At 40.6% G+C, this 26,639-nt stretch overlaps 2 protein-coding genes and 1 pseudogene across 2 annotated transcripts; 2 read left to right on the top strand and 1 right to left on the bottom strand.

Moving 5' to 3' along the window:
* The first annotated feature begins 397 nt into the window (after positions 1-397).
* LOC133730167 (TMV resistance protein N-like) lies at positions 398-4,802 on the top strand (annotated as a pseudogene).
* A 2,249-nt stretch (positions 4,803-7,051) lies between these two features.
* Positions 7,052-8,146, top strand: LOC133730391 (putative pentatricopeptide repeat-containing protein At1g12700, mitochondrial). The gene has a single exon (XM_062157990.1). It carries the CDS (start codon positions 7,052-7,054, stop codon positions 8,144-8,146), a length of 1,095 nt encoding a protein of 364 aa, XP_062013974.1.
* Positions 8,147-23,660: 15,514 nt separating this feature from the next.
* On the bottom strand, positions 23,661-26,069 carry LOC133732946 (pentatricopeptide repeat-containing protein At5g59600). The gene is made up of 2 exons (XM_062160556.1): positions 24,361-26,069; positions 23,661-24,268 (listed from the first exon to the last, which is right to left on the bottom strand). The coding sequence occupies exon 1, from the start codon at positions 26,037-26,039 to the stop codon at positions 24,438-24,440; it is 1,602 nt and encodes a 533-aa protein (XP_062016540.1). The 5' UTR covers positions 26,040-26,069; the 3' UTR covers positions 23,661-24,268; positions 24,361-24,437.
* Positions 26,070-26,639: the final 570 nt, after the last annotated feature.

Raw genomic sequence — 26,639 nt, 5'->3', positions numbered from 1 at the left:
AAAAATGGAAATTAAAATGGGAGTGTGGTTTTGGGTGTATTTCCGAGAGAGAAGAATGGTGTGGTGGGTGAGGTTGGCTTTAGAGGGAAAGGGAGAATGGGCGTGTGTGGCTGCTGTAGGGATGGATGATCATTGAGGTATAATTGGAATTAATATATATGTGGTTCTCGGAGGTGGATGGCTGGAGGAAGAAGAAGAGAGTCAGAGAGAAGATAGGACACGTGGCAGCCAGTGATAGGAAGAAAGGAACAAGAAAAAAAATAAAAAGAAAAGGGAAAGAAAGGGTGAAGGACATGCACGTGAGGAAGGGAGGAAAAGATGTCATTGATGACGTCATCAAGGTCAGATTTTTGTATATTTAATTTTTTCCTTTCTCTTCTCCTACACTTTGTGGCCATTCACTCTGCAACTAGCTTTCATTTCCTCTTCCAGTTTTCACAGTTTACAGTGGTTTTCCCTGGACCTTAATTTTCGATCTTGGTGGTTTCCAATGGATTTGAGCACCTCCCCATCTCATGGTTGGGCTGAATCACCTCCCCGTTGGACATTCGACGTCTTCTTGAGTTTCAGGGGTGAAGACACCCGCAGGGGTTTCATCTCCCATTTATACCGCGAACTGGAGCTCTGGCAAGTATTCAAGACTTTCAAGGACGACCGAGCGCTTGAAACCGGAGCTAGTATCTCTCCGAAGCTTGTGAGCGCAATCGAACAATCACATCTTGCCATAGTTGTTCTCTCACCCAACTATGCTTCTTCCACTTGGTGCTTGGATGAGCTTGCGAAAATTATCGAGTCCATGGAAACGGGAGATGAGAGAATTCTGCCGGTTTTCTTTGATGTGGATCCATCGGACGTTCGACATCAAAGGAGCAGCTTTGCTGAAGCCTTTGCTAAGCATGAAGTAAAGTTCAGTAACGACACAGAGAAGGTGAAGAGGTGGAGAGCAGCTTTAAGAGAAGTGGCAGGTCTCACCGGATGGGATCCAAAGGAATATAAGTAAGCACGTACTACATGCAACTTCATCCCTTTTTTATTGTCTTTTAAATTTTGACTTGTTGTAGCAATGTTCTATTATATATGTATTATTAGCTTGATGGTTGTCTCTTTTTCTGTTAGATCTGAAAGTGAGCTTATTGAAGTCATTGTCAAACGTGTGTGGGAGAAAGTGCTTCCTACGATCGCATTGTCATATCCCATAGACAAGTTAGTCGGAATTGATTTTAGACTCAGGCAAATGCGTTTGCTTTTAGCTGCTGAGGAAAAAGATGTTCGATTTATTGGAATATGGGGTATGGGTGGAGTGGGTAAGACTACCCTTGCTAGGCTAGTGTTCGAGAAAATTTTCCATCATTTTGATGTGGCTGAGTTTATTGTTGATCATGGTCCACTAGTCAATCTTCAAAAACAGGTTCTTTCCCAAATCTTGAAGGAAAATATTTCACATGTTTGGGATGAATACAAAGGAACCTGTTTCATTAGAAAATGCCTGTCTAATAAAAAGGTTCTTCTTGTTTTTGATGATGTTGATAGTTGTAACCACCTAGAAAAATTGGCCGGACATAAATCTTGGTTTGGTGAGGGAAGTAGAATCATAGTTACAACTAGAGATAAACGTCTCCTCACCGAGTGTGGTATAGAATTATCATTTGAGCTAGTGCGGTTAAATGACAATAATGCTCTTGAGCTCTTTAGTCACAAAGCCTTCAAAAAAGATCAGCCAGAGGAAGAGTTTTTAGAGCTTTCCAAGTGTTTTGTAGATTATGCCAAAGGGCTTCCATTAGCTCTTAAAACTCTGGGAAGTTCTTTGTATCAGAGAAATCTAGAGGAATGGAATAGTATATTGGAGTCACTAAAGAGAATTCCTAATCCGACAATTTTTGACTCTCTCAAATTAAGTTATGATTCCCTGAATGATTTGCAACAGAAGATTTTCTTGGACATTGCATTCTTCTACAAGGGGGTGGAGAAGGGGCGGGTTATTCAACTGCTAGAATATTGTTATGGCTTTAATATTATTATTGTGAGAAATGTTCTTATCGAGAAATCTCTCTTAACTATTGATCTGTACAACAACGTTGGGATACATGGTTTGATACAAGAAATGGCATGGGAAATTGTTCGTCAAGACTCTCGTGAGGAGCCTGGTCTTCGCAGCCGTTTGTGTCATCGTAATGACATTTTCCATGTATTCACGAAAAATACGGTAAGAAGTTATATAGATAATCCAAGTTTAGATTTAAAAATAAAAAATACAAAATAATTTAAAAATAAAAAATACATTTTGTATTAGCGTGTTATGTGTGGAATTAACTCTTCCTTTGTTCTGAATTAATATCAGGGAACAGAAGTAATCAAAGGCATACGGTTATGTTTACCTCATTTAGAAGAGGCAGATTCAAGCTGGAATTGTGAATGCTTCTCTAAGATGCTCAAACTAATGTTTCTTGAATTTGATAATTTAATAATTAGTTCAGGCCCCAAATTCCTCCCAAATTCCTTGATAATTCTCAAATGGAATAGGTATCCTTCCAAATCTCTTCCAGCTAGATTCCGGCCAAATATGCTTGCTGAACTGAGGATGCGAAGAAGCAATCTTGTCCGGCTTTGGGATGGAAGACGGGTAACAATGTTGATAATGTTTTCTACTTCAAAATATAATTTTAGGTTTTCCAAAGGTAATTATTTGTTCCATGCATTGTACAGGACTTGCCTAACTTGAAATATATGGATCTTAGTGAGTCCAAAAACTTGAAGGAGACCCCAGATTTCACAGGTATTCCGAATCTTGAGAGATTGAATCTTGCAAATTGTGACGGTTTAGTTAAGATCCATCCATCCGTTGCAGTCCACAAAAAGCTTAAATGGTTGATACTTCATCAATGCAAAAATGTTAAGAGCTTCCCAAGTAAGATTGAAATGGATTCTCTCGAGTTTCTCAACCTTTCTGACTGCTCAAAAGTAAAGATTCCAGAATTTGGAGAAGGAATGAAAAATTTGTCATGCCTTCGCATACCTGGGACTGCTACTGAGGAACTACCTTCATCAATTGAACATCTGGTTGGCCTTACTAGTCTGGATCTATATGATAGCAAAAGTCTCCAGAGTCTCCCGGGCACCGCAATTTTTAAACTGAAGTCTCTTGAATATTTCAATATGGATGGATGCCCAAAGGTTAAGAAACTTGTAGAAAATACGGGGGAGACAAAGACTCTGAAACTGCCACCCTTGCGAAAATTTTTTGGTGGATCATCTATGAGAAGGAAGCTTCACATGGGCTTTACGGGCTTATTTAAAAGAAAGAGTCCAGAGCCTTTGTGCTTGGTGTTGCCATCTCCAAGGGCTTTACCGTCTTTCCAGTGGTTAATTCTAAGTGATTTTAATCTTTATGAAGGTGTTATCCCCGACGATATTGGCTACTGGTTGCCGTCTCTAGAAGAATTCCATTTTGATGGAAATAATTTTGTTAGTCTTCCTGCAAGCATTAGATTGGAGAGGTGCAAAAGGCTTCAACAATTACCAGATCTCCCATCGAATAACCGATTAGAAGAGCAGGGCAGATCCACCGATTTGTACTTCTTTCGTTTAACAACTGTCAATTGCTTTGGATTGACTGACAATGAAGGCTTGAATACTGGAATATTTTCAATGCTAAGGAGATTGGCCGCTCAGGTATTCTCTTCTCTCTCTCTTTCAATCTCTCATATTGAACATGTAAAATTATTCCTTTGGTATAGGGGATCTCTCCAAATGGTGCTCCTCGGTCATTCGGTATTGTAAGTCCTGGAAGTAAAATTTCAGAGTGGTTCGATATTCAAAGCGAGGAAGATTCATTCTGTGGAGCTGCCTCCGGATCGGGATTCATGTAGATCAGAGTGGATGGGCATTGCGTTTTGTGATGTTTTTGCCTATGAGAGAGATCTTGTCACTCTCGAGATTAATGAATTGCCAATTGAATGTTTATCGCCTGGGATTGGTAAAAGACACTCTGAGGAATTAGCAATCCCAGGGCATATGAGGGGAGATCATCTTTGGGTGTGTTTTATGCCTCGTGGTCAAATCCAGGATACCACAAGCTGCTCTATGAGGTTCTCATTCGACGCGAAATATTGAGGGATTTGGAGACTGGAGAATTATGTGGGCAGGTGGGGGGCTCGATTGTTGTACGAGCAAGATTTGGAAAACCTCCTTAATGGAACAACCAACATCTTGAAGTGGAGTCGTGAATATTGTGACAAGGAGGAGGCAGGGGCTGAGGAAGGTCCAAGTGGTAGCTCTAACAAAGAATCATTTTTCAAAAGACTCAAGGCATGAATACTAATCGATCTATGGGCAGGTATGTTTTTTGTGATTTATATAAATGGTTTATGTCTGATGTAGGTTCCATAATTGATCAACCTGGTCCACCTAATTTATATTTGTGTATTTGTATATAAAAGGTTCATCGATCAGTGAAGCTCTATGTTGCAGATATCTTCACCAAAGCATTGCAAAGAGAGAGATTTGAATATCTCAGAAGTCTACTTGGAATGAAGAAGCAAAGCATTAAGAGGGAGTGTTGAAGTTAATGCTTTCCTACTTCAACTAGGAAAGTACTGTGCATATCCACTTGCTGCTACTGTTTGCGTTATCTTAATATCTAGATATTTTGGTGTGTAATCAAACTTTAATCTAGTTTATTAGCACTCTATTTCATACCGCAAGATGGTTAGGTAGGGTTAAACTCTTGGACTATATAAGAGTTAAGGATGATGTAATATCCAAGTGAACTAGATCTGAAATAATCAAGCACTTAATTTGGCTGAGTTTTTCACGTGTTCTTGTAGTTCAGTTGCTAATGCAATTCAATCAAAACAACTATGCTGTGTTTATGACTGTGGTGTATTACTATTACATATCAGAAGTTCAAATTCTAACACAAATACTGTGAAGAACTGTGGGGGCCGTTTGTTGTACTAGGAAGATTTGAAAGAACTCGATGGAAGAAGGAACATCTTTAAGCGGGGTCGTGAACATTGTGACGAGGAGGAGGGAAATGAAGGTCGAAGTGCAAGTGCAACCTCTAACAAAGAACCACTTTTCAAAAGACTCAAGGTATGGATACTAATTGTTCTGTTCGTGATTGAAAAAGATGCTCCCAAATAATATTTGAAAAGCCAATCAGCTCCATGTCTGTAAGTCTCCACCTCACTTCCAGCAGCCCATAAATCACACACACACACACAATCAATATATGTATCCGTTTTGACTGTTCTAACTGGGTCATAATACTGTTGTGTTCTTGTGCTGTAATTCTGCACCGTGTAAGTCTATAATTTATTTGCCGGCATGGTTCTTAATTACCGATATGATTGCTAATGAGACTCTTCTGTAGTTCTGTTATAATATCTAAGAGCATCGGCTTGGCATCTCTTCAGTTTGACGTCTTCAGGTTTGAAAATTACCCAATTAAGTAGCTGAGGTTAATGGAAATTTCTTTGGTGTAAAGACCAAAAAATAGGAATAAATAAAAATAAACGAGTGAGACCAGAAGCAAAATGAACCGCTTTTCTTTTGTGTTTATACTTTCTGGATTCATCGAAACCCGACAATGACATATCGAAGAAAACACGTCTGCTACTACTAGCTCTGTTTATTAGTATTATTAATTTTACTTTGTTTTCTGTATTGGGTGCAGGGTTCTAAAAATCGGGCTAGGCGGCGCCTAGGCGCTAGGCGGCACTCCAGCGTTCCGATTCATGCCTAATCGATCGAGCTAGGCGTCTGGCCGACTTGCAACCGCCTAGGCGGTCCTGGGCGGTATTGGGTGGCTGGGCGGTTCTAGCTGGGCGCCGATTAGGGGTTCTAAAAATGATTTTTTTTTTCTTTAGTTAAGGGCTTAAGGCTGAGGTTAAAACGAAATCACCGAAATATGGTACCCAATTCCCAAATCGTGAAACTGCTGCAGCCATCGAAGCAGAACCCTAATCTCCCGCCGGTCGCCATCACCATCGCCACTCCATCAGTCCATCGTCATCGCCTCTCTTCAAGTCTTCAGTGACTTCAGTCATCGACTCGTCGCCGTCGACTCATCGCCATAGCAGTTTGGGTTCAAATTTTAAAACGACGAAGTCGCCGCTCTCTGGCTCTGTTTTGCCCCCTCTGGCTCTCCTCTGTCCTTTGACTCCTCTCTAGCTCCAGCTCCAGCCTTGCCTTCGTCCGATTGAGAAGTCTTCAATTTCTGGGTAAGTTGAATTTCTTGGTTTTGATTTTTGAATCGATTTGTTGTGGGTTTTAATTCCCTCCATGATTTCTCACTCTTTCATGAATTTCTGGGTTTTCATTTTGAAGTATCGAGCTCGTCAGCCTCACCTTCAAGTCTTCAACTGGTTGCCTTCGAGTTCTTGGTGCGATTTAGAAATTGAACTGGGTAAGTTACTGCCTTGAATTAGATATATTGAGTTTGGTTGATTAGGCGTGTTGGATTTAATGAATAATGAATATGCTTGATGCTTCTAGGTTTGTGATTCATGAATTGCAGTTTGTATATGTGTTTTGACTCTAAATTGCAGACTTGCAGTTTGGCTGAGTTTTGTAGTTTGGGTTTGAGTCCGATGAGGAGGGAGTACTAGAGGGATATGAAGAAGAAGAATTTGAGGATTAGGCTTGGAAGAATCAAATTTGCAATTTTTTCAGCTTTCTAAGAACTCATTTTTGATTTCTTGTTGAACATTTTATCTATATTTTGAGTATTTTAGCTTTCTAATACATTTTATATTTTTATCTATATAATTATATGTTATAAAAATAAAAATAATTAAAAATGAAAAAAAAAAACCGCCTAGTCCCCACTTAGGCCCCTAGGCGCTAGTCCCCGGCCTTCCGCCCGACTAGCGCCTAGCGTTTTTTAGAACCTTGATTGGGTGTATGAATTTTAGTTGTTGAGGACGCCTTGAAGGTGTTCCATGAAATGCTTTACTCGCGTCCTCTGCCTTCTGTTATCCTTTTCAATCAAATCTTGACTCAACTTTCCAAATTGAAACAATATTCAGCAGTCATCTCTTTGAATACACAAATGGGTATGCTGGGAATTGCTCCTGATCACTATACTCTTAACATTATCATTAACTGCTATTGCCATTTGAACCACATGGGGTTTAGCTTATCTGTCTTGGCACAATTCTTCAAATTGGGTCTTCAACCAGGCGTCACCACCTTCAACACTCTAATCAACGGCTTTGTTCTCGAGAAGCAACTGGCTGAAGCAGCACGAATTTTCAGCAAAACGGTGGAGGGGGGTCATTGTAAGCCGGATGTGTTTACTTTTAACACACTGATAAAAGGCTTTTGCATGATGGGTAACAACACTGCGGCTGTTCAGTTGCTTAGGAACATGGAAGAAAATGGATGCGAGCCTGACGTAGTGTCCTATAACACCATCATTGACAGTCTTTGCAAGGATACACTAGTTGTAGATGCAATGAACCTCTACTCAGAAATGATTTGTAAAGGTATGGCTCCAGACGTTGTTACTTTCACCTCTTTGATTCATGGACTTTGCAATTTAGGCCAGTGGAAAGAAGCTAAAAGGTTGTTTGATGCAATGTTAAGTAAAGGTATCTTTCTAGATGTCTTCACCTTCAATGTCTTAGTTGATACATTCTGTAAGGAAGGGATGATCGCGAAAGCCAACAGTGTGGTTCAAATGATGATTCAAAGAGGTATTAAGCCTGATACGATTACATACAGTTCCCTTATAGATGGTTACTGTTTGCGGGGAGAAATGGACGAAGCGAACAAAGTCTTTGATCTGATGATTAGCAAAGGCTCCAGGGTTGATGTTCATAGTTGGAGCATATTGATAAATGGATATTGCAAGAGTAAAAAGGTCGACAAGGCTAACAAGATTTTCAAGGAAATGAGTCGTATGGAACTAGTTCCGGATACAATTACTTGTACCACTCTTATTGATGGTCTTTGCAAAACAGGGAGAATTAAAGAAGCAGAAAAGTTGTTCTCTGAGATGCAAGGTTGTGGACTTGTGGCCAAGTTCCAGATGTTCAAACTTATACTGTTTTACTTGATGGACTGTGTAACAACCAACAACTCTCTAGGGCAGTTGAGTTGCTTAAAGAGATGGAAGCCAACAAATTGGAACTTGATATTGTAGTTTACAGTGTTGTTATTGAAGGTTTTTGCAAAGCTGGAAAAATTGAATCTGCAAGAGATCTCTTCTATGGTTTGTCAACAAAAGGAGTTCAGCCTGATGTGAGAACATACAATATAATGATTCATGGACTTTGTCATCAGTGTTTAAGTAAAATAGATTCGAGAGAGAATTTATGGGAGAATTGTAATGTATTATTGAGAATAGGAGCCCTATATATAGGGATTACAAAGTACATATTCTAATGTTACAAGGAATACTAATCCGAGTAGGATTAGGAATTCTAGAACCTTCTCTCCTATTACTACTCCTACTTTGATAAGGCACACTAAGTCGATTTTCCTTCAACACTCCCCCTTGTGCCGCTCAAACTTGGTGGTGACGCTTCATCCGTTGTCTCTTTAAAAACCTTGCCAGGTAACAAAAACCATGTGGGACAAAAATAATCCTGGTCGAAGGACAAAAAGAGCACAACACGTCCTTCACTCTTCGAGATCACACATGTAGACATCATAACTCCCCCTGATGTCGATATCTCCCCCTGATTGCTACAATCGTGGGAGTTCAGATAACTTTCTCAATCCGATGCTCTTCACATGTTTCTCGAAGGTGGATTTAGGTAACGACTTAGTGAATAAGTCCGCTACATTATCCTCTGATCGGATTTGATTCACTTCAATTTTTAAAAATGATTGTTGTTGCTGATTATAAAAGAACTTAGGCGATATGTACTAGGTGTTGTCGCCCTTGATGAAACCTAACTTCATTTGTTCAATACAAGCTGCATTATCCTCATAAATGCATGTAGGTTCATCCATGGTAGACTTTAAACCACAACTTCCTTGAATATGTCTAATTATAGACCTTAGCCATATGCATTCACGTACAGCTTCATGCAGAGCAATAATCTCTGCATGATTTGAGGAACTAGCAACAAGGGTCTGTTTTGTAGACCTCCAAGATATCGCAGTGCTTCCCATGGTAAAGACATAACCCGTTTGGGAGCGACCTCTGTGAGGGTCAGAGAGGTACCCTGCATCAGCAAAACCCATCAAAACATCATTGTCGTTTTGATGAAGGGGGATAGGGTGAGGCCGGCCACCCATAGTGGTGGTGGCGGCGTTGGCGGCTGATTACACGCATTTTTATACGTGTAATTATATCTAAAATACTAGAATTAAGCTAATCCTCAAGTTAATTAATATATGGTTAATGCATTTTTATTTATTTTGTAGGAAATAAGCGGAGTTACAGAAATCATGAGAAAATGGTGCAAAAAGTGGAGCAAATTGGAGTTTCGACAAAATGACAAATTCTCGCATGCACATGCAATTGGGTTTAATTGATTGGTGCCCCATGATTGGAATAGAGCAAAAAAGAAAGAAATAAGCATTAATTAAACAAATGTTTAATTATTTAAACATTTTGTTTAATTACCCATGGTGGCACGTGGGCTGTGTACCTGCAGAAAGAAGAAATGGCAAGGGCTTGATTAATATTAATCATCTCCACCATCCATCATGTGACACGTGGCAAAAAAAAGAAAAGATCATAGTTTCCTCTTAAATCCCAGCCACACGTCACTGACCATATTTTTTCCTCTTGAATCTGAGCCATCTATTCCTCATCTGTTTTTTCTTCCTTGTCGCTCAGCCAACCACAATTAAAAACCCTTAGGATTGGCATAGAACAGTGGCCGCACATCCATATATATAGATATACCTACAGCGCCGCAGAGGTAGAATGAACCCCAGATCCTCTCTCTTCTCCAGCAGCCGCACGACCACGCCCGGATCTAATTCCAATTCTTTCCTTCTTCTCTCTAACACCGAACCACCCACCTCCAACCCATTTTCTATATTTTCTTCACTATTCCACCACAAAGCTTCATCAATTCCACAAGATTCAAAGAGGAGCCCAAGCATCAAGAGCTTCATAAACATCAAATTTGGGTAAAAGTGGGAGGCATGGGATAGGTACAAGGATATTTGCAATGCATGTCCCCATCATGGTTTGACTAAGTCGATGATGATTGACGGCTTCTATGGAGGTTTGTTACCACATGAGAGGAGGAGGGTTGATGTTGCCGCACAAGGTTCACTTCATAGCCATGGTCAAACCGAGGCATGGGATATACTTGAGCACTTGGGTCGACAATCGAGGCAATGGGATGATCATGACTCTAGACGGGAGAGATTGAGGAAAGATCCATATTATGACACCAAAAGCACTCATGAGACACGGGTTGCTCAAGAGAGCTCTAGTGCGGATTATAGAAAGCTTGAGAGGAAGCTTGATCTACTTCTTCAAGCTCAAGAGCATGGTGCACCTACACATCATGTAAAGGCCGCCTCTATGCCTTCATCACTATGTCTACTTTGTGAGTCGCCTACACATGCTACTAGTGAGTGTCATTTTGCCTCTAGCTATCCGGATTTTGTTGATGAGCATGCTAAAGCGGTTGGTAGTTTTCCAAACCGACCAAGGAATGATCCCTATTCAAGTACTTATAATCCGGGGTGGAGAAATCACCCAAATTTCTCATGGAGAGATAGTGGAGGATCTTCTAGTGCACAACAAGGTGGTGTTTATTCTTATGGAGGGCAACAAGGACCAAATTCTTCATTTCTTGGTTCTCATGGCCAAGGGTCTTCATTTGGTACTTCTCATGGAGGTTCTTATGGTTCTCATGCACAAAATGCACCTCCCGGATTCCAAAATAGGCAAGTTCTTCAAGGGGTGCCTAATACCACTCAAGAGCCAACAAAGAACCATATGGAAGAGTTACTAACCGCATTGACCAAATCGCAAATGAAGACGGAGCAAAATATCTCGGTTCTTACACAAAGTCAAAGTTCTCTTGCTCAAAGTGTGGGAAAGTTAGAAGTTCAAATGGGTCAATTAGCTAGAGAGCTTGGGGCACGCCCACAAGGTGCATTACCTACACAACCGGATCCAAATCCGAGACATGAGCAAGCTAAGGCTATTACTACACTTCGAAGTGGGAGGATTTATGACAATAAGGTACGCATGCCTACACCTTCCAACTCCCATTTTAATGTGTATGATGATATGTATGCTCCCACTTCTCCCATATCACATTCTTATGATACATATGTTCCCACTCCTATACATGATCCCCACTCTTCACTCTCATATTCTAATGATGATGATCATGTGTTAGTAGAGGATTGCATTGATAGTGATGATGATAATTTGTTGCATTCATATGGAGCCAAGGGGGAAGAAAATTTACCTCTTGGTCATGTTGCTAATGATAATGTGCATATGCATCGTACTTTGATTTCAAAGGAGGATGGGAACCGGGGGGAAGAAAATGTACCCCCGGGAATTGGAGTGGGTGATGTGACTTTGTATACAAAAGGAAGAAATAAGGGGGTGGATAAGGAAGCCGGGGAGGAAGAAAATGTACTTCCCGGAGGTGCACAAGAAAGGAAGACCTCTTTATCTCATTCTACATCTTCAAAGTCTCAAGCATCTAATTCTTCATCCGCACCGCCTAAGCATGTGCATTTTGGCCCCACTACTCTTTTATCATCACCTAGGGATCTTCATCAAGGGGGGAGGAATAAGGCGGAAGCTGCTTCATCTACTTCTATTGATACACATGGTTCGTCTTCAAGATTGAGTTCTAGGGATGAGGAAGGTTTTGGCCCTACTAAGCAAGGTGAGGCCGTGAAGGCTACGGATCCTAGCTTGGCCAAAAACACCTCTAGGGATCACTCTGTTAGTCGGACTACATTTTCGAATTTGAGTTCTAATGGTTCACCGCCTATTTCGTCATCTAGTGAGCATCGGGATCTACAACAAGGGGGAAGTAATAAGGAGGAAGACTATTCTCATTTACCTTTGGATTCTAGGGATAGGAGTGGACCGATCCATTCTACACTAGGCGAGGCCTTGAGGGCTAAGAACCCTAGTGGGACGGTTACCACCCTTAGGGGTACAAGGGGGAGTCTCACTTTTTCTCCACCTCTTGATTTGAAATCATCGGAGCCTAGACTTCCATATCCACAAGTTAAGAGGGCTCAAGATCAAAAGAAGCGGAAGGAGACACAAAAGCAAGAGTTCATTGAGCTATTCAAGTCCGTTAACATCAATATCCCATTACTTGATGCCATCAAGCAAGTTCCGGCCTATGCAAAGTGCTTGAAGGACATGTGCACTAATAAGAGGAAGTTTGTAGAGAATGAGGATGTGTACTTGAGTGAACATGTTTCGGCACTTGGTGAAGAACATGATCGACACTTGGTGAAGAAGACATTTCTTCCCAAGCAAAAGGTTCTCCTATACAATTCTAGGCTCAAGTTATTTCCCGGGAAGTTGAGATCTAGGTGGAGTGGACCTTTTGAGGTAGTTGAAGTTTTCTCTCATGGTGCTATCACAATCAAGAATCTTCATGGTGGGGAACCCTTCAAGGTAAATGGGCACCGATTGAAGCCCTATATGGACTCTACCTTTGACTCTCAAGAGGAGGTGATCACCCTCCAAGATGTCCCTTGACTCACCCATGACATATGGACCGGCAATGAAGTCCTTAAACAAAGCGCTCGCTAGAGAAGCAACCCTAGCATTAATTATGATTTTTTTTTATTGTTCATTTTGCATCAATAAGGCTATTTAGCCATCTTTTTGGGAGGATGGGAGGTGGTTGAAGTTTGGAGAATAAGGTGATATTTTGAGCTACAATTCTTATATGGAGGTCATGGAGGACAATTTTGGGTTGTGGATTGATGAGATTAAGACCACGAGTGTAATGGAGGACCCTTATCCTTATTCCTTGATGGGCTATTTGTGATGCATTGCTCTTGGACACTACACATTTCTCAATGGAGTGGATCTTTTTATGAGCACCTAGAGCTATTATGGAGCATACGTAAAGGAAGTCAAGGCCTTGTGCCTTGAGGTTGGTGTCTCATATTAGTCTTCTCCAAGGGTCGTGAGCAACGGAGGGTTGACAAAGGGGGTTTTTCGTAACTTTTCTCCGCATTTAGATTTTCATTTTCATAGTTAATTTGTGTGCCTTCGCCCGGACTTCACTCTCATGCCTAAATCCGACATGGATTTTAGCTTTCGAGCTCACTTTACAACATTGAGGACAATGTTGGTTTTAAGTGTGGGGGTGAGGGCTCGGACACCAAAAAAAAAAAAAAAAAAAAAAAAAAAAATTAGATTAGTTGTATGTAATTATATTTTAGTGGTTAATGCCTTTTTCCAACCCCAAGGACGAGACATGGACTTAACTTGTTATGATTGTGGATAGATTGAGCATGATCTAGGACTTTGAATTTGTTTTGTGATTAAGTGTATATGTGATCTATGCTTGATTATATGTGTGCACATAGCCTATGGTTAGGTTCGTTCATCATAGTTAGAGAAGCATATAGATTATTCGATTAACTTGCATGCCTTATTTGTGAGCTTTTGAGCCAAATGTCTATAGTGTATGCATTGTTCATTCACTTCTTATTTCATGTGTGTACAATTTCATGACATTGCGTATCTAGAACTTGCTTGAGACCTCTCGAGGCTACTTTTAGCTTGCGACATGATAGAAAGGATGGAGGCATTAGGATTATATACCACCATGGCCAAAGAAGCATGTGCCCAAAGATATTTACCACTAGATTGCCACTTTGAGCCTATTTATATATTTAGCCTTTTTATTCATTTGCATCACAAATTCCTACCTAGCCTATACACTTTTATCCTACCATTCCATGGTAGTTGGTGAAGCGATTCGAGAGAATGACTTTATGTTTGAGTGCTTCAAAAGAAAAGAAAAGTCAAAAGTGTGAGGTTACAAAAGAATAAGTGTGGGGGTGAGTGATTTGTATAGAAAAGAAAGTTCTCAAAAAAAAAAAAAAAAAAAAAAGTGATCGAAAAGAAAAAGGGTGAAAAAAGAAAAAAAAGAAAAAAAAAAGAGTCAAATAGAAGAAAATCCAAAAATAGAAAGAAAGTAAAGTATTGTATATAGTTTAGTGTGGGTTGTACATTGGGTTTAGAGTAAGTGAGTTAGCGTTCGAAAACAAAAGTCATATATCTCTACAAGTGAGAGTTGCTTCACCGGCTTACATGGACTTTGTATTTCCTTATCCTTCATTTCTATTAGCCACTTGCCTTTAGCCCCATTACAACCAAATAAAAGACCTCTTAATCTTGAATGTTGTGAGCTACCCAGCGGAGATGAGATCGAAGAGCAAGCATATGACGACGCGTGTTGTGAAATTGCTTTTGAGTGAAACACATATAGCCCATAAACACTTGAGCGGTAATATTTAGTGAACCTATGTGAGTTTAGTGGGTCATATCGGGTCTTCTATGTGCCTATTTGATTATGGTGGATTGATTTGATATATGGTCAACACATGCATATACTTGAGCATTTCTCACATGTGCATCTTAATTGCCTTACAAATTCATAATTCCTATGTTATGCTTTGTCGACCTCATGATCATTTACATAATTAGTTCTCCGAGAGTTATGGTTGGAAAGGCTAATACCACATTTTCTTTAGTTGAACACTTGTGTTTGAGTTTGTAGATTTTTATATTAGATTTCATTTAGTTTGCTTGAGGACAAGCAAAGTTCAAGTGTGGGGGTGTGATTACACGCATTTTTATACGTGTAATTATATCTAAAATACTAGAATTAAGCTAATCCTCAAGTTAATTAATATATGGTTAATGCATTTTTATTTATTTTGTAGGAAATAAGCGGAGTTACAGAAATCATGAGAAAATGGTGCAAAAAGTGGAGCAAATTGGAGTTTCGACAAAATGACAAATTCTCGCATGCACATGCAATTGGGTTTAATTGATTGGTGCCCCATGATTGGAATAGAGCAAAAAAGAAAGAAATAAGCATTAATTAAACAAATGTTTAATTATTTAAACATTTTGTTTAATTACCCATGGTGGCACGTGGGCTGTGTACCTGCAGAAAGAAGAAATGGCGAGAAATTCTTAGGTGGGGGTTTCCCCACCACGTGGCTTTAGGGCCACCCAATCAGAACAAAGAAAAAATTTCCTCTTTTCCAAAAATACCCCTGCTGCCTAAATGTACAATACCCAAAAGACCCCCCTGCTAGGCAGTGATTGGTCTGCCGCATTGCCACGTGGTGCGGGTGCCCCACGCAAGTCTTTCTCAGAAATGGCAAGAGCTTGATTAACATTAATCATCTCCACCATCCATCATGTGACACGTGGCAAAAAAAAGAAAAGATCATAGTTTCCTCTTAAATCCCAGCCACACGTCACTGACCATATTTTTTCCTCTTGAATCTGAGCCATCTATTCCTCATCCGTTTTTTCTTCCTTGTCGCTCAGCCAACCACAATTAAAAACCCTTAGCATTGGCATAGAACAGTGGCCGCACACCCATATATATAGATATACCTACAGCGCCGCAGAGGTAGAATGAACCCCAGATCCTCTCTCTTCTCCAGCAGCCGCAAGACCACGCCCGGATCTAATTCCAATTCTTTCCTTCTTCTCTCTACCACCGAACCACCCACCTCCAACCCATTTTCTATATTTTCTTCACTATTCCACCACAAAGCTTCATCAATTCCACAAGATTCAAAGAGGAGCCCAAGCATCAAGAGCTTCATAAACATCAAATTTGGGTAAAAGTGGGAGCCATAAATCAAGGCTAGCCATAATTGCTCTATAGCAATTTGTGGCTTGTTCTTGTTACTCTCTACTTCTCTTCACTTTTTCCTCTTTATATTATGTATTTTGATGTTAGTTTGGTGATGGGTAGTGAGTAGTTTTGTTGTTGGGGGCTAGGGTTGTGTGCCCTAGTCCAAATCTTGTGTAAAAGATGCTTATTTTAATGTAATGATGCAATTTTCATATGATGGATGCTTATATCTATTTTTGTTGGGTTAAAATGCATGTCTAGGAGCCTAGTCAACTCTAGGGTGTGTATTTTGAGCATGTCTAGGGTGGAGTTAGAGGCTTGACCCCCTCTAATTCCTAAGCTAGAAACCTTCAATTTCGTATTCGAGGGGTTATAAGCATGGTGATTTACACCCGTTGCATGAATGCGCGGGCGGGTCGCTTAGTAGTCTAATTCCTCGATCTTTAGGCCTCTTGATGTGAATTAGAGACCCTTGAACCAGCTCTAATTCATGCCAAGTGAGTTCCTACGACTCTTGAACCGGAGTAGGAATACCATAAAAGAGAATTTAGGTCCTTGAGCCTTGAACCGCTTTGGATACGACTACCGCCAAAATAGGAAATTTGCATCTACATTAGATTAGCTTCCAACACATGAGATTTGGGTGAAGGAACCTCCCTAGCACCCGACATTCTCATTATATTGTTCACACTTTTCTAGTTTAATTTCCTTGCATTTTTATTAATAGCTTTGCATTTTATTACTTTTTGTTAAGTTCAAATCAATTCTCAAATATTAAATCCATCGACTCATTTGTGTATACCCATCTTGAGGCTACAAGTTAGTGGCTTTGAATAGGCTTGGTGTGAGCTAAGCCGAGCATTGCCAAGGCTTGGTGCCTTGATTGTTTATAGTTTTTATTTTACTTTTTATTTTTTTTTGTGTGCTTTTAGTATCCTACTGTCAATTATCTTGGTTAGGTCCAACTCCTAATCCCCGAGGTACGATAAACTAAGGTCCAAATACTTCCCTTACTTGACACGATTCGTACGCTTGCGAAGAGTTTATGCATCAAGTCAGCGACAATATGACCGGCCATTTTATCATGGTGGACGGTGGCTCCATGCCTAATGGGGTCCGATCCCATTCTTCCATCATTCCTCTTCTCTCTGTAGGGATAAAATAGGCCCATATCAATCGTACCTCTTAGGTATCGAAAGATTGTCTTTACACCAATCCAATGGCGGCGTGTTGGCGCAGAGTTATGTCGAGCTAACAAGTTCACTGCGAATGAGATGTCTGGTCTTGTGCATTGAGCTAAGTACAATAATGCGCCTATTTCACTTAAATAGGGCACTTCGGCCTCTAATGGTTCTTTGTCCTCATCCTTTGGACGAAACGGATCTTTTCCGGGCTCAAGACTACGACCAATCATGGGAGTACTCACAGGCTTTGCTTTATCTTCATGAAAGATCCTTAGAATTTTCTGAGTATATGCAGACTGATGGATCAAAATTCCATCACTACGGTGCTCGAGTTCTAAACCGAGACAAAACCGTGTTCTCCCAAGATCTTTCATCTCAAATTCGGATTTCAAGTATTTAGCAGTTTCCTTTAACTCATCTAGAGTTCTAATTAGGTTCATGTCATCAACATAAACTGCTACGATTGCAAATCCGGAACTTGTTCTTTTAATGAACACGCATGGACATATTTCATTATTAATATATCCCTTCCCAATCAAGTAGTCACTTAGACGGTTATACCACATCCGTCCAGATTGTTTTAATCCATATAGTGAGCGTTTTCTTATTGAAAATGCGCTCCGTGGTTTAGAGCCACTTGATTTGGGTAATTGAAGTCCATCTGGGACCTTCATATATATCTCTGAATCTAGATCCCCATAGAGATATGCTGTAACCACATCCATAAGCTGCATGTCAAGTTTCTCGGAAACTACCAAACTGACAAGGTAGCGGAACGTTATAACGTCCATTACGAGAGAATATGTCTCCTCGTAGTCGATTCCAGGGCGTTGTGAGAAACCTTGCTCCACGAGGTGGGCTTTATATCTTACCACCTCATTTTTCTCATTACGCTTTCTAACAAAGACCCATTTATGGCCAACAGGTTTTACATTTGGGGGTGTCTGTGTTATAGGCCCAAATACCCTGTCTCTTTGTTAGTGAATCCAATTCAGCCTGGATTGCATCTTTCCATTTAGGCCAATCCGCTCTTTGTTGACATTCTTCAACAGAGCGAGGTTCGATATCATCATATTCTATAATTCCTTTAGCAATATGATATGCAAATGCATCATCAATCGCCATAGAATTTCTATCCATCATCTCATGTACACTAGTGTAATTCATGGAGATCTCTCTATTCTTTGGAGTTGGTTCTGACATTGGAGCGTCCCCCAATGATGTCTCTTGGACATAACCATAATCCGGAATATTCTCATGAGATGGATTATTTACATCGATGATTAATGGATTATTTTGTGCCAAACTCGCTTTCTTTTTTGGGCGAGAATCCATCGAACCTATGGGCCTCCCGCGCTTCCTGGCAGGAGCCATGGGCCTAGCCACAACGTCACCATCACTGTGAGAAGGGACGTTGGTGCCATGTCCTCTAATTTTAGGGACATCAATCCTTGCAGGCACGTTTGCAGCAGGTATGTGTGATCTCGTCACTTTAGCGATATCAGAAAACGCATCAGGCATCGATTATGCTATGTTCTGAAGATTGAGAATTCTCCGCACTTCAATTTCGGACTGTGCGGTTCGGGGATCAAGATGAGACAAAGGAGGGAAAGACCACGACAATTCCTGTCGTTCCTGTTGAACATTGATGTTCTTATCTCCCCCTCACAACGGGAAGACTGTCTCATCGAAGTGACAATCCGCAAATCTGGCGGTAAAGAGATCGCCTGTCAAGGGTTCTAAATAGCGGACAATAGTTGGAGAATCATATCCAACATAAACGCCTAATCGTCGTTGAGGACCCATTTTGGTGCGCTGTGGCGGCGCAATTGGCACATAAACTGCACACCCAAATATGCGTAAGTGTGAGATATTAGGCTCATACCCAGTCACCATCTGGGACGCAGAAAAGGGTTGAGTGGCAGTGGGCCTCAGACGAATAAGCACAGCTGCATGCAATATTGCATAGCCCTAAGCAGAAATAGGGAGATTGGTGCGCATTACCAATGCCCTAGCGACCATTTGTATTCGTTTAATGGCGGCTTCTGCGAGACCATTTTGGGTGTGAACATGAGGAACTAGATGTTCAACCTCAATCCCAATGGACATGCAATAATCATCAAAAGTTTTTGATGTAAACTCCCCAGCATTGTCTAATCTGATAGACTTAATAGGATGATCAGGGTGGTGAGCCCTTAACTTAATTATTTGTGCTAGGAGTTTAGCAAATGCAGCGTTCCTGGTGGACAATAGCATGACATGTGACCAACGTGTCGATGCATCAACCAACACCATAAAATATCTAAATGGTCCGCATGGTGGTTGAATAGGTCCACAAATATCACCTTGGATTCGTTGTAAGAATGATATGTTTTCTTTAGTATCCTTTGCATAGGATGGTCTCGATCCTAATTTTGCTAAAGAGCAGGCTTTGCAGAACGAGTGATGGGTTTTAGAAACAATCAATGAGGATTTTGGTTGAGCCACAAAGTCACAATTGACTTGAGAAGTAAAATTTGGAGACAAAGGAGCATTGGTGGTGTTAAAGCCACCCTTGGGCCGCAGGGGGTTGGCGGCGCCGGCCAAGGATGGCCGGATTTGGGGGTGAACGGCGCATGGGCTCCTTCGGTATCCAAAAACTGATTTTTACTTCTTTTCGTTATGAAAAATGGATGTCCGTGCGAAGTCTTTAATATACGGATCATCATATCACTACCTGGATGCCCCAAACGGTCGTGCCAAAGCCTATATGTGTCAGAATCCCATAAATCATCTCTCATAACATGATTAGATTCAATGACTCGAATAGTGGTTGCATACAACCCACTAGAGCGACACATAAGTTTCTCTAATACTCGTTTATGCCCGTAGTCATTAGAGGTGATGCAAAGGAACTCTTGTCCATTCTCACAATGTGTTTCCACATGAAAACCATTGGCTCTTATATCTTTGAAGCTCAATAGGGTTCTTCCTGCCCTAGGAGCATAAAAAGCTTCAGTGACATTTAATGTTGTGCCATTTGGCAACATAAATTGGGTTGGTCCTTGACCATGATCAATCAATTGAGATGATCCAGCCATCGTAGTCAAGGAAGATCGAGATGGTGTCATCCATAGAAATAGCTGCCTATTTCGAAGGATAGTATGTGTAGTTGCACTATCCACGAGGCATTCTAGCTCTCCGGGAAACATACTGAAAAATAATAAAGTTCGAAATTAAAATATGTCCAAGACATTGAATTAAAATAAATCGATACTTTATTAATAATAGCCAATGATTACATCAAAGTTTCTTGACCAAAATCTAATCCAATATAAAAATCAAATCGTAGATAAATCGTAGTCATTCTATCTGTTTGGTAACTCTAATCAAATATATCCAGGGAAGTAAAGAGAGATGTCGGTGGAGCGAGGCTCTCTTAAGTACCACTAATCTCAATTACTTTCCTAGACATCATACTTAATTCGATGAGCCACATAAGATAGAATTAATACAAAATGTCATTTATTGACTAAGGCATAATTGCTATTACATAATTCTTGGAAATATAAAGGACTACACTAATCAAAATCTGCAACATCCTTGTACAATTCCTTGTCAGATTTGAAGTCCGCTATGGTGAGATTGACATTGGCATCATCACCATCTTCTTTTTCTTCTTCAGCAAAATGGGCTTCATGCTCTCTGAAGTCTGTATATGCCGTGTAATGTGCAGCTAATTGTTTGCTTGCATTGCATTGCTTGAACCAGTGTTCAATAGATCCACATCTATGGCATGCATCATTACGATTTCCTCCCTTGAATTGAGATGCATCATGTGCATGAGGACGAGATTGACGTCCTTGTTGGACAAAGGCGCCACCTCTATGGCCGGCGGCCTTGTGTCCCCCTCTCCCACGTTGGCCTTTGTTGCCACGTGCTCCCGCGCCATTTTGGCGGTTTCCTTCCTTTGTAGGGCGGTTATATGGACCAAAACGTCCGTTGTGTCCCTTAATTTTAGGGTTCCGCTCCTTGCGCCCTCCTTTGGGTGCATTATTATAATTCGCCTCTTGAACGCTCTTAGTTCCTATAGGCCTTGAATTATAATTCTTTACGAGGATATTATCATGTTTTTCAGCTACAGACATAATATTAATTAGTTGATGAAACCTTGTGAGCCGTCTAGTATTGTATTCGGTTCGATATTGCTTCGATAGCAAAATTGCTGAGACGGGGAAGGTGGAGAGAGTTTTCTCAATTAGCTCTTGCTCTATGACAGGCTGTCCACAGAACCTGAACATAGTTTTGAGGCGTAGAACTTCTGAATTATATTCAGCTACGGACTTGAAGTCGGCGAATCGTAGATTGCTCCATTGAACTTTCAAGTCGGGGAGGAGGGTATCCTTGACATTACCAAATCGCTCTTCTAGCGCAACCCATAATTCTCTAGCATCCTTGATTGCCATGTACTCCAATCGGAGTGATTTATCCATGTGGCGTCTCATCAAGATGAGAGCGGTGACATTATTTGTAGTCGTACGCTCAAATATGAGCTCGGGATTTGGTGCTTGAATTACGGGTAGGATCCCTTTTGAAGTGAGATGGTTCTCAACATCCGTGACCCAACTATGATATTCCGAGCTAGTTGAGTCAAGGATAGGAAAGTCAAGCTTTGACATCCTGAAATAAGAAGAAGAAATATATTAGTTTCGGAGTTAAAACTTCCACGACAACTAAATAATAAGATTTCCGAGCTATGCTACCAAGAAATCGGTTTCCAAGAAAGATTGGATTAGACCGAAACAATGATGTTTATAAGGTCATCAATCGATACTTGCGGACGCTCTTAGTCCAAAGTCTTACGAACGCTCTTAGTTCGTTAATTGCGTGAATCCCCACGATTCCGCTTTTCAATGATCGAACCCACGTTATAAGAAAGGTGGGATGTAGAAGAAGGGAGGTTTTCAAGTCCCTGAAGAAAAGAAGGAGGAATTAAATTTGGAAAGCGGGAACTTTAATGTAAATACTTACTTGGTTAATTTGAAGCTTGAAAACTTGGAAGCTTGGGTTGATGTAGATGTCGATTGTCAAGTCTAGGTGGCTCGGTGTTGATGTGTAGCCGGTTGGTAGTGTAGCAGCAAGGTATACGTGCAGCAGGGGCTGCGGTAATGCTGCAGGGGCAGCAGTGGAAGAGGAAGCTGGGCCGAGAGGTGCTGCAAGGCTGCAGGGGCAGCAGCAAGGCAGCGTTGCAGGGCTGCAGGCGCACGGGCACACAAGCAGGCAGCTGCAGATGCGGGGGCGCGCAAGCTGCAGCGAAGGAGCGCAGGAGCGCATAGTGCGGGGCTCGCGAGGGCAGGCTGCAGCGAAGGCTCGGCTAGCTCGGGCTAGGGGCTGCGATGTGAATGCGTTTTCTATTTTGTGGCTAGAACTCGTGCTGATAACGTGTTTAAGTAAAATAGATTCGAGAGAGAATTGATGGGAGAATTGTAATGTATTATTGAGAATAGGAGCCCTATATATAGGGATTACAAAGTACATATTCTAATGTTACAAGGAATACTAATCCGAATAGGATTAGGAATTCTAGAACCTTCTCTCCTATTACTACTCCTAGTTTGATAAGGCACATTAAGTCGATTTTCCTTCAACAATCAGGGCTTATTAATTGAAGCAGAAAAGTTACTGAAAGAAAGGGACCAGGTTCTTCAGATGGTTGCACCTATAATAGTATAACACCATTATCCGAGGGTTGTAAAATAACAATGAGACATCATGGGCTATGGAACTTATTCAAGAAATGGTGGAGTGGGGTTTCTCAGCAGATGCATCAACTATGGAATTGATAGTTGGTTTATTGTCTAAGGATATGGTAGATCCGGCTTTGTTGCCACTGTTAAAAGATTCATGATAAAGTTGATTTGAACATTTGAAACAGAACTTTCTTAGTATTTTTTTTTTTTTGGTCGATAGAACTTTCTTAGTAAGGGAAGGAAATGTGAGAATTCTGCACCTTTTACAGCCTTGGATGTACTATATACTTTTTCTATAATTCATCATTTGAACACCCAATGTCATTTCGTAGATCACATAGCATTTTAGCATTGTCATACCCTTATCTATAGCTTGGATTTTTCATCGCTTGCTAGATTGTTAAGCTGCTAATTATATGGTCCAGTACTCATTTCTTGGTATGATTTTTGAATATGCAGATTAGAGCTATTTGGAAAGAAGCTGATTGGTTGTGGTGCATTTTGTTTATGGAGATCTTTATGTTGTAGGTAGCAGTATTGCAGTAGTCATATAAAATTTAGAATAGTATAGGATGCATTGGTGGTACACCAATGGACGGAAAAGATTTTCCCATATTGTGATATCTGTCATGTATATTAGCAATGGAACCTCACATGTGTACAGAGCATCGCTCATGCTCTGAAATTTATTTCTCAGCTAAGTAGTTACTCAATTACTTGGCACTTTCACAAAAGAATTGATGCCTTGTTCGAGTCAAAGAATGTTTTTGAATCATTGAACAGGAACTGGGAAGTAACAATATTCAGTTGGATGAGCAAGTGATTTTTGAGTTGGTTGTATTCTTCAGAGAATTTCTGCAATGAGGTTCTGAAAGAAACCTGGTAATCCATTTATCTTGATGAATTTCAAGCATAGGGATTTTATTTACGTTCTCCATGGCATTACAAACTTGATGAAATTCCTTTTAAGCATAGGCAACACTTCCATTGGAATGTGAGAAATTGAATCATTAATTTCATCATTGGTTGCAAATAAGAACAACTACGTTTCTGTTAACTATCAACTCAAAAGCCAAAAAACCCCTTTCCTTGAACCAATCAACAATTTCACTTCACTGATTCACTGGCACTACAGAGACCAAGCAGCGGAATCACTTCAATAGATCAGTGATTTCATTTTGCAGAGCTTTTATCAAATAAAAGCCCAAGCTGAATATTGATGGCTTTTGATAAACCTCACAGCATCAGAAATATTCTGCTTATCGTTTGGGAGACACTTACTGAGAACTTTTTCTTGTTAACAAAATGTCGAACGATTTCTTCTGTATGCTGTCTGATACCTTCGACTTGGATTTCTGAAGATTAAGAGACTGTTGAAATCCCATTGCATGTTCCCCTCCTCAACTTCAAAGAAACTGTTCTGCATTATTGCAGATTCCACTTATAATTCAATAGCATGCAAAAAAACTCATATTTTGAGGGACTGCACTAAGCCTCTTGCCTAAAGTGATTGTTATCAGTACTCCAGCAACCAAACACTCGGAATCTGCAGAAATAGCAAAATCTGAAGGGTTGTTCCGGCTAAGAAGGTTGAGAAGAAAAGGCTAAGAAATAAGTTAATGCTCAGGTGCCTTATACCTGTAGATTCCTTTTCTTCAGGTCTCTTCTGAATGAAGAATTGTACAGAACCTTCCTTAAAAAGACATTCTTGTATATCAGGCAGCTTCCGTCCAACTGCATCCTGGTAGTTTCCTTAACTTCTTTTTCTTCATCATTTTCTTCAACCTTGCAACATTTACCCAATTTCCAGCATCTGCATATAGACTTGATAATAGCAAATTGTTTCCTGCACTCTCCGGCTCTAGCTCTGACAAATGCTTAGCTGCTATCTCAGCAAGTTCTATATTCCCATAGTTCCGACTTGCTCCTAATAATGCTCCCCATACAAACAAATCTGGCTCCATGGGCATTGCCTTAATCATATCATATGCCTCAGTGAGATTCCCTAATCGACCTAGAAGATCAACCATACATGCATAATGTTCTAGTCTTGGCATGATCCCATGTTCTTCCTGCATCGAACTAAACAAGCTTTTGCCAAGTTCAATCATTCCAGCATGACAACAAGCAGTAAGGACTGCTACGAAAGTCAAGTAATCAAGTTTCCTGTTGTCTTCTGTCTTCATCTTGTTGAAAAGCTCAATTGCTTCAGTGCAATACCCATGATTTGCGTATCCAAAAATCATTGAGTTCCACGTTACTGTGTTCCTTTCAGACATCTTGCAAAACAATGTCTTTGCTTCATATATAAATCCGCATTTCGCATGCATATCAACAAGAGCACTCCTCACATATACATCAGCTTCAACTCCAGTCACCAATGCATAAGCATGTATCTCCTTACCAGACCTCAAGTTCGCCACAGCTGCACAAGCAGGCAACAGGCTACTAATCGTAGCTGAAGTTGGACATATTCCATGATCCAACATTTGCTTAAATGTATAAAAAGCCTTACTGTTTTGAAAATTCTTCACAAACCCAGATATAACCGAAGTCCAAGAAACAACATCAGGCTCAATCCCATTCACGCGCATCAACTTAAACAGCCTAGAGGCCATTGCTTCATCACCCTTCTGCGAAAACCCAGCAACCAAAGTGTTCCAAGTAATCAAATTAGGCTCAATCCCCACCAGCTGCATTTCCTCCACCAAAACCAATGCTTCTTCCGCCATGCCATGCTGACAAAACCCCGAAACAACAGCATTCAAAGCCACCAAATCTTTCTCCACCATCATATCAAACACCCTGCGTGCCTTCTCCACGCGCCCATTCTTCGAGTACATGTCAACAAGCGCGCTGCTAATAAAAGCATCAAACTCAAACGAGTGCCTGAACACAACAGCATGTAGTTTCTCACCGGTTTTAACATCAGAGAGATGCCCACATGCCTTGAGAACACTGGGAATAACAATCCTATTCGGCCTCGAACCGGCTCTTTGCATCTCACTGAACACATCCATGGCTTGCTGATAAAACCCAGAGCGAGCGTAGGCTCCGATCAGAGCAAACCAGCGGCGTATGTTGGTCTTGGGAATTTGGTCGAACAGGTTACGGGCATGGGCTACTCGGCCGCAGGAAGCGTACAAGGCTATGAGCTTGGAGGCAAAATGGGTCAAACGGGCCAACCCGGTGGTGATCAAATGGGCGTGGAGTAGTCTTGCTGGCTGCAATTCTCGATCACGAGCGTAGATTCCGATCAGCTTTGTGTACAGGTCAGGCGATGATTGAAATGTACGGTGTTGGGTGATGGGAGTCATTGGAATAGTAGTGACTGTAAAGCGCGGGAAGATAAGTGTCATTGGTTTAATATAAAAAGAGTGAATTTACATATGGCATTCTTCTCTCATGAGTCATGATGGTGATTATATGCATGAATTTGTTCTATTTCAAGTGACCAATAGGCAATAGCTAATTTTATGTGATCAATATAGAAAAGCAAAACCTTTTTGTTGGTGAGATATTGAAGGTAATTAAATTAAATATATAGCAAGATTGCAAGAAGTTATACAAGGATGGGGAAATTAGATTTCATGCTAGAAATATTTGGCAAAGTTAGTAAAAGATAATCTGAGTAACCTATTATCAAAACTCAAATAATTGTTTTTGGGTGAGGCTACTGCCACCCTAATTGTAATCTTTAGACTATAAAGTTTCATTTTGATCCTTGAATTCAATTAAGAATAAAACAAAATGAAGCGAAAAAAGATATAAAATGTAAATAAAATAAAATACTAACTGAAAAGCTATCGCCTTCCCTTTGTTCCATGATCCCATCTAAGAAGACAACTATGGTGAGAGTACATTCATACATACAATGACACAGTTAAACCATGTGAAGAAAAATATGTTCATATTAA

This window comes from Rosa rugosa, chromosome 2 (assembly GCF_958449725.1).
Source record: "Rosa rugosa chromosome 2, drRosRugo1.1, whole genome shotgun sequence".
NCBI lineage: Eukaryota > Viridiplantae > Streptophyta > Magnoliopsida > Rosales > Rosaceae > Rosa > Rosa rugosa.
The sequence above is the reverse complement of the archived record's forward strand: the minus strand, read 5'-3'. Positions and strand labels throughout refer to the sequence as shown.

Excerpts from the sequence above, each read along its gene's own strand:
- LOC133730391 (XM_062157990.1), top strand. The coding sequence starts at position 7,052 with ATGGGTATGCTGGGAATTGCTCCTGATCACTATACTCTTAACATTATC.
- LOC133732946 (XM_062160556.1), bottom strand. The coding sequence starts at position 26,039 with ATGACTCCCATCACCCAACACCGTACATTTCAATCATCGCCTGACCTG.